A 15016-nucleotide genomic window follows, 5' to 3' on the forward strand; every position below is an offset into this window, starting at 1 on the left:
GACTGGGAAGAGCAGTTGAATGGAATGGATAGTGTCTTGAAGACAGGGTATAAAATATGCATCAATAAAATGAAAACAAGGATAATGGAATGAAGTCGGATTAAATCAAGCAGCACTGCTGGGATTAGGTTAAATGAGACACTGAAAGTGCCAGATGATAGTCAAAGTAGAGAGGCTATAAAAATCAGACCAACTGTAGAAAGGAGAGCATTTCTTAAAAAGGTGAAATTACTAACACTGAATATAAATTTAAGTCTTTGGAAGTCTTTTGTTTTGTTTGGAGCGTAGCCTTGTAAGAAACTGCAACATGAACAATAAGCAATTCAGATTAGAAGAGAATAGACGCTTCTCAAATGTGGTGTTACGGAAGAATGTTAACTGTTAGATGGATAGACCATGTAAGTAATGAGCGAGTACTGAATTGAAATGACACAGTTTGACTAAAAGAAAAGAGTGGTTGTTAGGACACATTTTGAGAAGTCAAGAAATTGTCAATAAGTGTGTGTGTGTGTGAGTGGTGGGGGTGGGGGGCAGGAGGGGGGTTTAAAACTGTAGAGGAAGACCAAGGGAACAGTAAGCAGATTCATATGGGTGAAGGTTGATGTAGTTATTTTGAAGTGACGAAGCTTACACAGGGTGGTTGAGTGTGGAGAACTGAATCAAAGCAGTCTTCGGACTGTAGACCACAACAACATTTGTGTCTTTTTTGCCTTAGTTCTAATTTTGTGGATAATGGCCCACACTATGTTAAATGTTGACACAGGTTTAGAACTTACACTTACGACATTGTATTTTACAAGTGTGAGTTCAGCTAAAGAGCCATGATACATTGGTTTACAGCCGTGTATGTTGATCAGTGAGAAATTTTTTACATAGTAAGAAGCAGACCACAGTTTGGCTGTGAAGTCTTTCATGAGAAAAGCTCAGGATAAAAAGTTCTTGGTTAACTTTCTTTCAAATTCAGATAAAAACACAAGCTTTTGGTGAATGCCTTGATCGTCGTCATCAGAAGTAATTCAGACTTAGCCCCTGTTGGTGATTATGGTGGCAGTCACTGAAAGCTTGAGATTTTATCTGGATTTGACACAGCAAGTTAACCGAGAACATTTTATCCAAGACCAAAGTTGAAAAATGCAGTTTCTATTGTATTTTTAATCGCTCAATTCATAATCTAAATGTACAATTTAATTTTTTGACTTGTTGACAGTCATCTTACCTTAAATATTACAAGCTTTTAAGTTTAATGAAGACAATATCATTCATATTCCATGAATATTATGTGTTAAACACTTAATATACTGTGCTGTGAAATAAATTATATCATCTCAACATCTGAAATTGACCTAAGAGTTTTAAATAATTCACTTGTATTTTGTAGATAAAACGAGTGGTTGGTTTCACGAATGTAAAGCAGCAGCTGAATCGCTGGAATGCAGTTGTTGACAGAAACAGAGTTGCAGAGAATTTAATATATCCACTTATTCCCAAAGGTTCCATAACCTTAGACACAACAAAAGACTTTCTTAAAAGATTTGAGGTGAGTTGTATTATTGTACATTCTTGTTGTGTTTGTTGTATATATACCCAAGGAGATAATGTATAAGAGATTTATTAAAATTTCAATTAGATAATAGATATTGTAAATTCCTTGAAGTGTTTATTAATGATTCTGTCAACAGATGTAGTATTTATATTTGGTGACTAGTTTCAAACCTACCTCAAACTGAGTTTGATTTTGAGTTGGTAAGAGGCGTGTGTGGATTGTGGCATTCATTCTGCAAACATTTATAAAGGATATGTTACCACTTTAATGTTTAATATTAAGATCAGGTACTGTCGTAGCAGCCTCAGTGGGCCAGGCTTGAAATGGACCTGTAAGGTTGACAGAATCATTAATAAATACTTCAAGCAATTTAATAAAGTTGCTGGTTCTCTGTCAACAAAATGTTGAAACTGAAGATAATGAGAAGATGCATAAAGAGTGAGACAGAAATATAAATTCTGATTAACACACATATTTTTAAGTTATTTGCTTTGAGTGTGTTGCCCACTAGGATACCATTGCCATCTGTGAAAATTACTATAACAGCTTTTGATTTTTTTTTTTTTTAATGTTGTGTCTCAAAATGTGTTTTTGTAGATTTATAATCTCATGACAACTGGTAAGTATCCAATAGTTACTTAACACATTTAAAAATGAGAAAGACAGATGGGAGTGATGAGGGTATTTTGACCAACTTTTATAATAGAAACATGTTCTGTAATTTCTAAGAAAGAAGGTTTAAAAAAAAAAAATACAGACCAACCGCCTTTAAACCATGGTTCAAGACATATTTCTCAGCCTAACATTGCATCTCTGAAAGCTGGAGGCATCATCGGAGACATTGTCAGACCACTGCCTATGATAATGACATCAGGTCAACATGTTGTATGTAGCTTGTAATGGGGTGGAGTTGAGCTGTTTACTTTATTGAGCACTAACTTCTTTAATTGCAGTCATTCTTCTCTCCTGTTAAGATTGTTTTTATGTGTGAATTGCTATAGCCTCTCTATAGGCTAACTAGGAGCTCTGCTCCCATACCTCCCCTCCCTCTTCCCTAGAGCAGTGCTCTGGAATGCATTGTTTCCCCACCCTCATTGGGCCAGCATCACCAACATCCACTAGTGACATCCTTGCAAGCTTCGTGCCCAAAAAAGACTAAGCTATATACTGCACACACAAATGTCCAGTCTCTGCCACGTCATCTTGACAAGTTCCGTCATGTATTTCAAAACATAGAAATCCTTGCAATTCATCTGTCGAAGACCTGGCTCAGTCCAAGTAGTCCCACAAATTCAGTAAATCTAGATGGTTACATCTCTCTAAGACACGACGGATGTAACTGATGAGGGGGTGGAGTAGGGGCCTTCATACAACCTGATTTATCACCTACTGTGCTACACGCATCCAACAGTAATGAAAATAAACAATTGGATCATATGTTCAGAGAGATCAAATGAAGTGCCTGTTTGTATCCTCTACAAAGCCTCCTGAGCTAAGCAGGTTTGTCTTCTTTGAAATCACGAATTGACATATGAGCATATAATTATAGCTGACGACACTAATATAAATTTTCTATACAATAGTTCATCCAGAGCAGAATTTAAGCAGAAGCTTTCTTCTTAAATGTGTCACTACTTCAGCTTGTTTCTACCCATCATACGAACAGTAGCCACACTCTTTTGGATATATTTGCAATGAAATCCCCAAACAGAGTAAGTCATACTCCTCAAATATCTGCACCTAGCATGTCCGCCCATGACATAATTTTTGAGATGTACCCCACTAGAATGTCTCAGAAGGAAACTACAGTTGACTAAGTATAAAGACTTCAAACACATTAACTTTTCTGAATTTGCAATTGAGGCGCAAAAAATAGCTTGGAAGATGTCTTCTGTTACTTTCTCAGACATAAACCAAAAACTTCATGGGTTTACCAACAAACTTACTCAACAGTGTGACGAGTATCCCCCCCCCCCCTTTCAAGACTGGAAAATAAGAAGGAAACATCCACCTTGGTAATTGAAGAACTAAAACAGCTCATGATTCTCATATACACTGCATACCAAGCGTACAAATAGCACCTCACTCCTGAAAATCATATTACTGACAAGCACAAGCGCAACAGAGTCAATCAAGGTTTGTGAAATGCAAAACTGAGGCATGCCCATACAGCAGCTGACAACAGAAATAGATCAACTGTCCTATGCAAATACCTGTGTGGTTTTGGTATAGGCAAAGTCCTAGCCAATGAACTGAGCCAGTACTTCACATTACCTGTGACAAAAACTGAACCACAAACAAAACACAGAGCCATTGATTATTTCATGGGGGTAAATACTTTAGCCACAAAAAATTCTACCTAAAGAATGTTATCTGCAAAATCGTCAAAAAAAAAAAAAAAAAACCATAACGCATTTCAAGTCAGAATGTACTGGACATGATGGCAGTACAGTACAAAAGATGAAGCTTATTATTGACCCACTACGGCCCACTGTAACAGATATCTTCAACCACTCCTTCACTACAACTGTTTTCCCTGAGGCCTGGAAACAGGGACTAGTTAAGCATTTACCTAAAAACGTTGCTGCCACAGCCTTCTCTGATTAACAACCTCTTTGCATTCTTCCTGCATTGTCTAAGACCTTAGAATATAGAATCCACAACCAGCTAACAAACTACCTAACTACTAACAACCTACTAGTCAAATACCAGTTAGGTCTCCATAAACATTGCAATACATCATCTTTCTTAATAAAGGTAACAGGTGACCTGAAGCTAGGATACACAAGAGGCAACTGTCATCTGGTTCTTAGACTTCAGCAAAGTCTTTGACACCATTGACTATGACTTGCCAGACATAGCAGCATAAATTTCTCACCAAGTGCAGTGCAATGGTTTCACTCATACCTGATGTCTCGCCAGCAATGTGTCATGTCTGGCACCATAAAGTCACAATGGAGGCAGGTAGTATGCAGCATCCTCTAGGGTTTATTATTAGGTCCTACACTCTTTTCATTATACATAAATCATATGTCATCAGTCTTGTCCTATTGCAGATACCACATGTACACTGATGACCTCCAATTGTATCTAAGTGCAAAACCTATAAACATGCAGACAGCTATCAGGAATCTCAACACTGACCTGTGTGCACTATCAAAATGGGTACAGGATATAGGGTTAAAGCTCTACCTATCCAAAACCCAATTGATACAGGTTGGTCGTTCTAGGCCCATTAGCTCAAAATATTAGGAATCTCTATCATCTTTAACCCTAAATGGGACAGATATCAACTTCTGTCCTTCAGCAAAGAGCCTAGGAGTAATAATACATGAAAGTCTAAACTGGACTGGGACATAGTCGCAATATGCAAGAATGCATCAGCATCTCTCCACGCCCTATAGAAATATAAAAAACCCTTCTGTGTTGACCTGAAAAAGAAACTTGTACAAACATTTATTCTTCCAATTATTGATCATAGCAATGTTATCCTGTAACGCCTTTCTCAGGAAAGCTCACAGCGCATAGAACTGGTTCTATGTGCCTGTGTTCATTACATCTGTTGATCAAATTTCACCATCATATGCATAGCTCTCCTGGCTGTGTTCAAACAAGCACAGAGATTTCCATACCCTCTCCTCTGTCTTCTCTACTGAACACTGTCCCTCATCTCTCTCCTTGACCTTAACTCTCTTGTCTGAACAAAATGGCAGAACACACCCATTCCCATCAGAGAAAAATTCTCTCTGCCCCACTCCATCATTCAGCCCCATTCTCAAAGTCTCATACATCCCTCTTTCCAGTCTGATCTCCTTGTTTCACAGTATTCTTAGCTGATGTAGTCTTCTTAAATTTTCTTGCAACAGAAATTGCTATATCAAAAAACATGTATTTTGTAGACCCATAATGTTTTCTTTTTTTTCTTTTATCTGCCACTACTAATATTATTAGAACAATTATTGTTATTGTTACTATTACTATTAGTGGCTGCATCTGTAGTAGTACAAGTAATGCTATTATTAATGCTTTGTTACTTCATAGTCAGTATAATTTACTCACACTACCACTGCAGACACTCAAATCATTTTAGTACTAGTTTTCATACTAAAATTGCTTAGGTAACTATGATGTATGTGTGAAACCCTGGTCGAGGGCCTGATGACCCTAAACAGATCAGTTTAAACAAATAAATAAATATACATTCTAATGCAGTAATGATTAGATGCTGATAAAAATGTAGTATTGGAGAAATGAATTTGATGTATCCCTGACCCCAGAGTACAACCTGCTGTAGTAACCTGTACATTGCTACACAATCACTGCCACTAGTGCGACACGTATCACACAGTTTGAGCCGATAGCCAGGGGCCTTTGGTTTTCAAATGCTGTATGTATTGCCAAGTACCAACACCGGCCAATAGTCTATACTTGTGATCAAACTGTATGTTTACTGTATTAGTCACTATGCGGTATTGTGCTACTTATGTTTAGGCTGCCACACCATGACCTAATAAATTGTGGATTTCTTGTAACCATGTCTTTTATCATATTCCGAGCCACAACATCATCTGCCGATTTATCCATGTTTCCCAGATGACAAGTGTTGTTGCATTCCTTAAACAGTTTGACTTATCGAGGTTCTTTAAGTTTGATAGTGATTACCAGGTCTTTATAGCTTCCACTGATGTCTCTAGCACTGAGAGATGAAACTTCAGGCAGAGAAATTTGCATTGGACTACGGCCTTAAGCCCATAAAAGAAAAATCATCAAGGACACAAACATCGACCATAAGAGTCAGCATCTTATTTCAGTCAAAGTTGTTGAAATTTCTGTTTAATATTTCATATGGTGGTGGAAAATAACATATCCAGATTTCTCAGTTAGGCCAAAAGCAAGTAATGCCTGGGTTTGTTTCATCCCTGCCCCATGCCCTTTCCTGGGATCTGTTATCAGTGGACATGAAAAATGAAGTAGTGGACTGACCTATACTTTGTACTTACCACTTGCTCCTCTCTTATGTACAGGACAGTATAAAATGTGTGGCAGTTAAATAGCTGCCTAGAGGGAGGTTGTTATTGAAGTGCGGCTTACCTTGAACCTTCAAGAGCAGCCGCTGTTCGTTTTGTCTTTCTGTCTGCTTTAGTTTGCTTTACAGCCTTGTTTGTAGAGGATGTTGTTTTGTAGTAGTGCCAAAAGCATGGTTAACCAAAAAATTGAGCAGCACATTAACCTCAAATTCCCTGTGAAATTAAAAAAACTCACCAACAGAATGTTTTCATATGTTAAAAGAAGTGCTTAGTGATAACGTTATATCACATGTGTGAGTTTTTGAATGGCACAGATAGTTTTCAGAAGGCCAAGGTGAGGTTGAAGATGATGAACATCGCAGTCAATCTGTGAACTCAAAAACTGAACATACAGTCAGAAAATTAGATTAATGAGATTGTCTGGAATGACTGGCGTGTGAGCATTCGGATGACCACAGACATTTTGACCATGAACAAAGAGACAGTAAGACAAGTTTCACATAATGATTGAAACATGACCAGAGTTTGTGCAAAACTCTCTCACGAACAAAAGGACCAACAGAAGATATCTTGCTGTGATGACATGGAATGACTCAATGAGGAAATGAACTTGCTCACACGTCATCACATGTGGTAAAACATGGATACTCAAGTACAGCCCAGAAACAAAGAATTACCGTATTTACTCGAATCTAAGCCGCACCTGAAAAATGAGACTCGAAATAAAGGAAAAAAAATTTCCCGAATCTAAGCCGCAGCGGAAATTTGAGACTCGAAATTCAAGGGGAGAGAAAAGTTTTAGGCCGCACCTCCAAATCGAAACAAAGTTGGTCCATTGTAATATGAGACACAATTCAGGTCGAATGAATGACGATACAGCTACAGTAGTTTGGTTCGAGCCGTAAGCTTAGCAGTTAAGCTTTACCAGGTAACCATTGCTATGCGTCAGGCGCTCCGTCCTTATTTATACGGGTACCCTTCGTTTTTCACGTGCTTCGTCTGGTTTGAATTGATTGCTTATTTTTCTTTGATCTGATAATTGCCGTTCTCTTTGTTATAGGTGTTTTCGTCACTCTAAGCTGAAAATGCATTACTGTACTGTGTCATGCATTGTTTGTCGCATTCCGATAATGAATGTTCACGACCTGTCGCCGCTCGCGGCATGGTTTGCTTTTGTGCGTCCTACCGCCGCTTACAATAAAAAAAAGAGAGTAATTGTCTCAGTAGCGTAACAATGGTAAGAGACTGCTATTTGTTGTTATTTACACTGCTGCTTTCTTTGATAATGATCAACAAGAACCAAATAATAAACTGCGTATGATAGAAGATGTTCTGAACGAGAGTTTAGCGACAATTTTTCTCCGTTTGAAAATCTTTGCAGACGCCTCTTTAGTACATTATTTTTTGCACAGAAATTAGAGTCATCTTAGATTTAAAAATCTAGTCAATTGCCGCGCGCGCTTCATTTCTGACTGTATCACTATTAGGCATAAGAATAATACGAATATGAACATGACGTATGTGTATACTTCCGCGTTTGTGTTGTCTCACTCTAGTTTCGTAGTTTATCAGGCAGACAGGAGTTAAATGAGATAGCAGCAAACATGAAAGAATACATGGCAAAATGTTTATATTCGTATTATTCTTATGGTGAAGAGAATACTGCATGTGATTCAAAATTCACAAAAGTTCCCATTAGCAACCATCTCTTCTCACAGGTAGAAAAAAAAAATCAGAACGTAGAATTGGCCATACTGACAAACATCGCAAACGGTCTTGCCAGTCGGATTTTCGTAGTGCATTGAAAAGCTGCTACATTCGAAGATGAACAATACGGAATTTGTATTTACTTCGTTGGATAATGTATGAAAATGCAGTGGTCGAAATTCGGGTCGGAGAAAAAAGCTCGTCTTCCATCTTTTTTTTAAAATTTATCTACTGACGCAGAGGTTTTGGCACCAGTATTTATCTTTGTGCCTGTAAAGCATGCTTGTGTAACACTACATATATTCGACGGCAGAAGTTAGTTGTGGCGGCACCTACCAACATATTTCAGAACTTCCGATTACTTTGCACTCGATTCTAAGCCGCAGGCGGTTTTTTGGATTACAAAAACCGGAAAAAAAGTGCGGCTTAGATTCGAGTAAATACGGTAATCAATGCACTGGAAGACTCCCACATCACCAAGAATGAAAAAATTTGAAATGAGCAAATGAAAACTGAAGGCAATGCTGACCTTTTTCTTCTGCTAGGGGTGTTATCACAACCAAACTGGCACTTGAGGGTCAAACCATTAATCAGAAATACTACAAAGAAGTCGTAATGAAGCTGAGGGAAACTCCATATTCACCAGATCTGGCTCCCTGTGCTATTTATCTCTTCCTAAAAGTGACAAGTCCATTGAAGGGAACACAGTTTCAGTCTGTTGAAGAACTAAAAGCAAAAACAGCAGAGTTATTGAAGAAGATGACAGTGCATGACCTACAGCCTTGCTTTCAACAATGGAAGACATCCATGCAGATGCATATAGGTAAGGGAGGCCCATATGTTGAAGAGGATAAAAGTTAGTTGTAACTTTGTTTGCAATAAATCACATTTCTGACAGCAGTTTTGTTATTTATTTGCCACACCTCTTATTTCCATCAAAAGTTGAAAACACACACACCCTTGTCATCACAATTATAAGGTGTGGTTACATCAATAATTTTTAAGGGAAGTGGCAAGGTGAAGCTTTCAGTCAGTCAGTCAGGTATGCTCCCTATGTGCAGTTGGTGGCACTTTGTGTGCTAAAGGAATTCCCCAGATTTCATCCCCAGCCCAGCTTTCAGCTTTAACTTACCATGTACAGTTCACAGTCCAGTCCATTTATATTGATATAATTGTTCTAAATGCCCATATCCTCATTGATACATATTATCAAAAAACTAATCTTTATTAAATCCAGATCTGTATACACTTATCTCAGTTCTTTTGATGTTCTATGATCTTATCATGTACTTATCAGTTCAGTTACTGAATGGAATCTGTCAGTTTAAAATAACTTTGCGGTTAATTTTACTGTAATATATGAGATTCTTTGGGAAGAATGACAGCTGAAATCCTGTGTATCGATCCAGATTTAGATTTTCCTAAATCACTTGAGGAAAATACCAGAATGGTGTCTCTGAAAAGTACGTGACAAGTACCCTTCTCTCTCTTTCCTCAGCCTGAGTTTGTCTGCTTCTTTAATGACCTCACCAGCATGAAATCAAACCATAATCTTCCTTCCTCTTTGACAATATAAATGTAACTGGGTAGATAAAAAAAATCTACTCACCAAGCAGTGGCAAGAGAACACACATATAAAAAAAGTTCCACATATGCAACCTTTCGGAGCCAGTGGCTCGTTGTCCTGGCAGAAGGGTTGAAGGGGGTGGAAGAGAGGTGAAGGAAAAGGACTGCAGAGGTTTTAGGAAAAGGGGTAGAGTTCTAAGAAGTCACCCAGAACCATGGGGCAGGGGAGACTTACAGGACGAGATAAGAAGGAAAGACTGATTGTTGGGGACTGCACCAGATAGATTTGAAAACCCCAGAGCTTAAAGATGGAAGACAGGGTAAGATGCAAAACAGAGATTAACACTAAAATGTTGTGCATGAATTAATAAGAGTGATAAGTACATTGTATGTGTAACTGAGGTGGGAGGTGGACGGCGAAAAATAGGCAGGTCAGAAAATGAAAGATGTAGAAAACTAAAACAGAATGAAGAAAGGAGTGGTTACTGTGAAGAAATGCTGAGATGGAAGAAATAAATGTAAATTAAGGCCAGGTGGATGGCGAGAACCAAGGACATGTTGTAGCACTTACAGAGTTATAAGAAACTGGTGTCTGGGAGGGAGAGTCCAAATGACATGTGCGGTGAAACAGGCATCAGGGTCATGACTGTCATGTTGTAGAGCATGCTCTGCAACAGGGTATTGTGTGTTGCTTGTATACATCCTCTGCCTATGCCCATTCATCCTAACTTAAAACTTGGTGGTAGTCATGCCAATGAAAAAGACTGAACAGTGTTTACAGAACAGTTAGTACATGACTTGGGTCATTTCCAGGTGGCTCTCCCTTTGGTAGTACATGTTTTGCCATTTACGGGGCTGTTACAGGTTGTGGTTGGAGGGTGCATAGGGCAAGTCTTGAGGGAGACAGTCACAGGGGTAGGAGCCATAGGGTAGGGAGATGGGTGCAGAAGGAGCGTAGGGCCTAACAAGGATACTGCAGAGACTGGGAAGGTGGTGAAAAGCTATTTTATGTGTGGTGGGCAAAATTTCAGACAGAATGGATCTCATTTCAGGGCTTGATGACAAGTGATAAACTCCGAAGTTGTTTCAGGAGGGATCAGCACTACCAGGATGGGATGTGATGGCCAAGGATATCTGTTTCTGAACTAGGTTGGTGGGGTAATTACATCCAGGGAAGGCTGAGGTGAGAATGGTGGTGTGTTGCTGTAAAGAGTCTGCATCCAAGTAGATATGTTTGCTTCGAATGCTAAGGCTGTATGGGATGATACATTTGACATGGAAAGGATGGCAACTGCCAAAATGTAAGTACTGTTGTTTGTTAATCAGTTTTATGTGGACAGAATGTGTAGCTGGCCTTCAGTGAGGATGAGATCAACATCAAGGAAAGTGGCGTGGGATTCAACATAGGACCCTGTGAAATTTAATTGGGAGAAGGTATAGAGAGATTCCAGCCTCACCATGAGTGAATATGCAAAGATCTCATTAATGTATCTAAACCAAACCAGGGACTGAAGGCTTATGGAACCCAGGAAAGCCCCCTCCAAGTGACCTATGAAAAGGTTTGCACAGGAAGGAAACATCCTAGTTCCCATGGCTGTATCCCTGATCTGTTTGTATGTCTGTCCATCAAAGGTGAAGTATTTGGAAATTTGTGGTAAGGTCTTATGGGGCAAAACTGCTAAGGTCATCGGTTCCTAAGCTTACACCCTACTTAAACTAACTTACGCTAAGGACGACACACACTCCCATTCCCGAGGGAAGACTCAAACCTCTGACAGGGGGAGCTGTGCGGACCATGACAAGACGCCTCAGGCCGCCGGCTACCCCGCACGGTGTGGAAGTATTTGTTGGCAAGTATAAATTTGATTAAAGTGAGCAGGAAGGATGTTCTAGGTTTGGAATCAGGTGGGTGCTGACTGAGGAAATATTCAGGAGCAGACAGACCATGTCCATGGGGGATGCTGATACAGAGGGAGATGGCATCAATGGTGAGAAGAGCAAGGTGTGTGGTCGGACTGGGATGGGCACAGATTTCAGATGATCTAGGAAATGGTTGGTGTCTTTAGTGTAGGAGGGAAGTCTTTGTTCTCCTGCTGCCACTTGGCGACTAGATTTTTTATGTATCCAATTACATTATATTGTCAAAAATTGATCCATCTTCCTTCCTTTTGTACTATATGAAGTCTGATATAGAGTAAAGTGATTTCTGCATTGCACTGTGCCTTTACCATGTGAGAAGTTTTATCTAACTCCGTGACAGTGAAATGAAGTGTTTATTGGAGATGTGTATTTGCAGTCCAGTAAAGACAAAACTTGCCTCACAGGAAAGATCATTCAGAAAGTTTTTGAACATTGGCAGTGACAAAATCAGATGTGTGTGGAGGTGACCACCACTAATGTAATATACTCAGTGATCAAAAAGTCAGTATAAATTTGAAAACTGAATAAATCACGGAATAATGTAGGTAGAGAGGTACAAATTGACACACATGCTTGGAATCACATGGGGGTTTTATTAGAACAAAAAAAAAAAAAATACAAAAGTTCAAAAAATGTCCAACAGATGGCGCTTCATCTGATCAGAATAGCAATAATTAGCATAACAAAGTAAGACAACACAAAGATGGTGTTCTTTACAGGAAATTCTCAATAATGTTGTTAACAGCACTGTAAAGCATGTCCGGAGTTATGGTGAGGCATTGGCGTTGGATGTTGTCTTTCAGCATACCTAGAGATGTCGGTCGATCATGATACACTTGTGACTTCAGGTAACCCCAAAGCCAATAATCGCACAGACTGAGGTCTGGGGACATGGGAGGCCAAGCATGACGAAAGTGGCGGCTGAGCACACGATCATCACCAAACGAGGCCATCTGTTGTGAACTTTTTTTTTTTTTTTTGTTCTAATAAAACCCCATGTCATTCCAAGCATGTGTGTCAATTTTTACCTCTCTATTTACATTGTTCCATGGTTTGTTAAAATCCATGGAGAAGAAATAAAAACTTTGAGGTTCGCCGATGACATTGTAATTCTGTCAGAGACAGCAAAGGACTTGGAAGAGCAGTTGAATGGAATGGATGGTGTCTTGAAGGGAGGATATAAGATGAAAATCAACAAAAGCAAAACGAGGATAATGGAATGTAGTCGAATTAAGTCGGGTGATGTTGAGGGTATTAGATTAGGAAATGAGACACTTAAAGTAGTAAAGGAGTTTTGCTATTTGGGGAGCAAAATAACTGATGATGGTCGAAGTAGAGAGGATATAAAATGTAGACTGGCAATGGCAAGGAAGCGTTTCTGAAGAAGAGAAATTTGTTAACATCGAGTATAGATTTAAGTGTCAGGAAGTCATTTCTGAAAGTATTTGTATGGAGTGTAGCCATGTATGGAAGTGAAACATGGACGGTAAATAGTTTGGACAAGAAGAGAATAGAAGCTTTCGAAATGTGGTGCTACAGAAAAATGCTGAAGATTAGATGGGTAGATCACATAACTAATGAGGAAGTATTGAATAGGATTGGGGAGAAGAGAAGTTTGTGGCACAACTTGACCAGAAGAAGGGATCGGTTGGTAGGACATGTTCTGAGGCATCAAGGGATCACCAATTTAGTATTGGAGGGCAGTGTGGAGGGTAAAAATCGTAGGCGGAGACCAAGAGATGAATATACTAAGCAGATTCAGAAGGATGTAGGTTGCAGTAGGTACTGGGAGATGAAGAAGCTTGCACAGGATAGAGTAGGATGGAGAGCTGCATCAAACCAGTCTCGGGACTGAAGACCACAACAACAACAACAACAATGGTTTGTTAAGTTTTCAAATTTATACGGACTTTTTGATCTCCCAGTATTTGATGAGTTGTCAAATTTTCTGCATCAGTTTCATTTCTTTTCAGTGAGAGCTTGTGCAAAACAATTTCCAGCAGAGTGCAAGAGAATGTTTGTACGAAATTGCTTATCCATTGCCATAAGTTGATACTTAAAGTTGAAATTTGTGACAGCATAAGGACACAGTTCAAACAGCATAAGGACATAGTTCAAATTTGAAATACGTGCTGCTACACTATTGCAAATAGTTTCTTAGTGATGTAAGCAGTTTCATGTTTTGTTTTGTCAGACCCCTACACACGGAGTAGAATGAAACATTCCAAATTCAAAATTAATTCAACACCTAAGTACTACCAAATATTTCTTGAGCATGATAGTTGCCATCGTAGCAACAGTAAAGAGAAGAAAATGTTGATAATACACAGTGCCTCACTGACATGACACTTTTATACCCTCTTTATGCCTACAAAAAAAAAAAAAAAAAATAAATAAATAAATAAAAACTTAATTTGAGCTTCCTACCTGCTTGTTCCACTGAAAATGTTTGTTAAAAGAATTTTTCCTGTACTGAAGGATAGCATCTTGGTAAGTGCATGTTAAGAAAATTACCACATCTGTTGTTTTAGAAGCATTTGTTAAGTCACACCCGTGAACCATTTGTTAAGTCACACCTGTGAACCATCCTCAGGTGACAAAGTGGCAGAAATTTGCCAGTTTCAGTATTTAAAGTGCTTCATCTCACAAAAAAACGTTAAAATGTACATACTAGAAAATAACAAGTACAGTGTTTCACTTTGTTGACTGTGCTTGGTGTACTCACAGCCAGCAATGTTTATTGAGTACAGACCAACAGGCAGTGCTATAGGGGACTGGCCTGGCAGAGCCACTCAAAAAGCCATTTGTTTCAGTAACTCTAAGTAAGTACTACTGTCCTTCAATAAGTGGAAAATCCGGGATGAAATACTGATATAAAAAGGACAGATTCGTGTTCACTACACAGAGGAGGTGTTGGGTGGTAGGGAGGCACTTTTAAAGAGGACTGTCGGATATTATCAATTATCAGACTAAGCCCTTCATCAGACATAGACAAAACACAACATGATTTCCCTAAATCACTTCTGATAAATGCCGGGATGGTTCCTCTGAAAGGGTACAGCCTACTGCCTTTCCCATCCTTCCCAATGGGACCGATGCTCTCGCTGTTTCTTCCTCTCCCCCGAATCAACCAACCAACCAATTGCAAAATACATGCATTTACACATGGCCACGTTCATCTCCGTGTGCTAGGCCCGACTGTGGCTGCATTTGAGGTGAGCAGTGATCTCGGCTAGGCAGCAGTCGAGATCAC

At 39.1% G+C, this 15016-nt stretch overlaps 1 protein-coding gene across 1 annotated transcript in view; it reads left to right on the plus strand.

The window, feature by feature from the left end:
* LOC126163090 (U3 small nucleolar RNA-associated protein 14 homolog B) overlaps nucleotides 1-15016 on the plus strand; it is an 87659-nt gene that overhangs the window by 24037 nt on the left and 48606 nt on the right. Inside the window, exon 3 of the mRNA XM_049920002.1 lies at nucleotides 1379-1537. Coding sequence (XP_049775959.1) covers nucleotides 1379-1537 — 159 coding nt within the window. The remainder of the gene's footprint in view (nucleotides 1-1378; nucleotides 1538-15016) is intronic.

Source organism: Schistocerca cancellata, chromosome 2, assembly GCF_023864275.1.
Source record: "Schistocerca cancellata isolate TAMUIC-IGC-003103 chromosome 2, iqSchCanc2.1, whole genome shotgun sequence".
Lineage (NCBI taxonomy): Eukaryota > Metazoa > Arthropoda > Insecta > Orthoptera > Acrididae > Schistocerca > Schistocerca cancellata.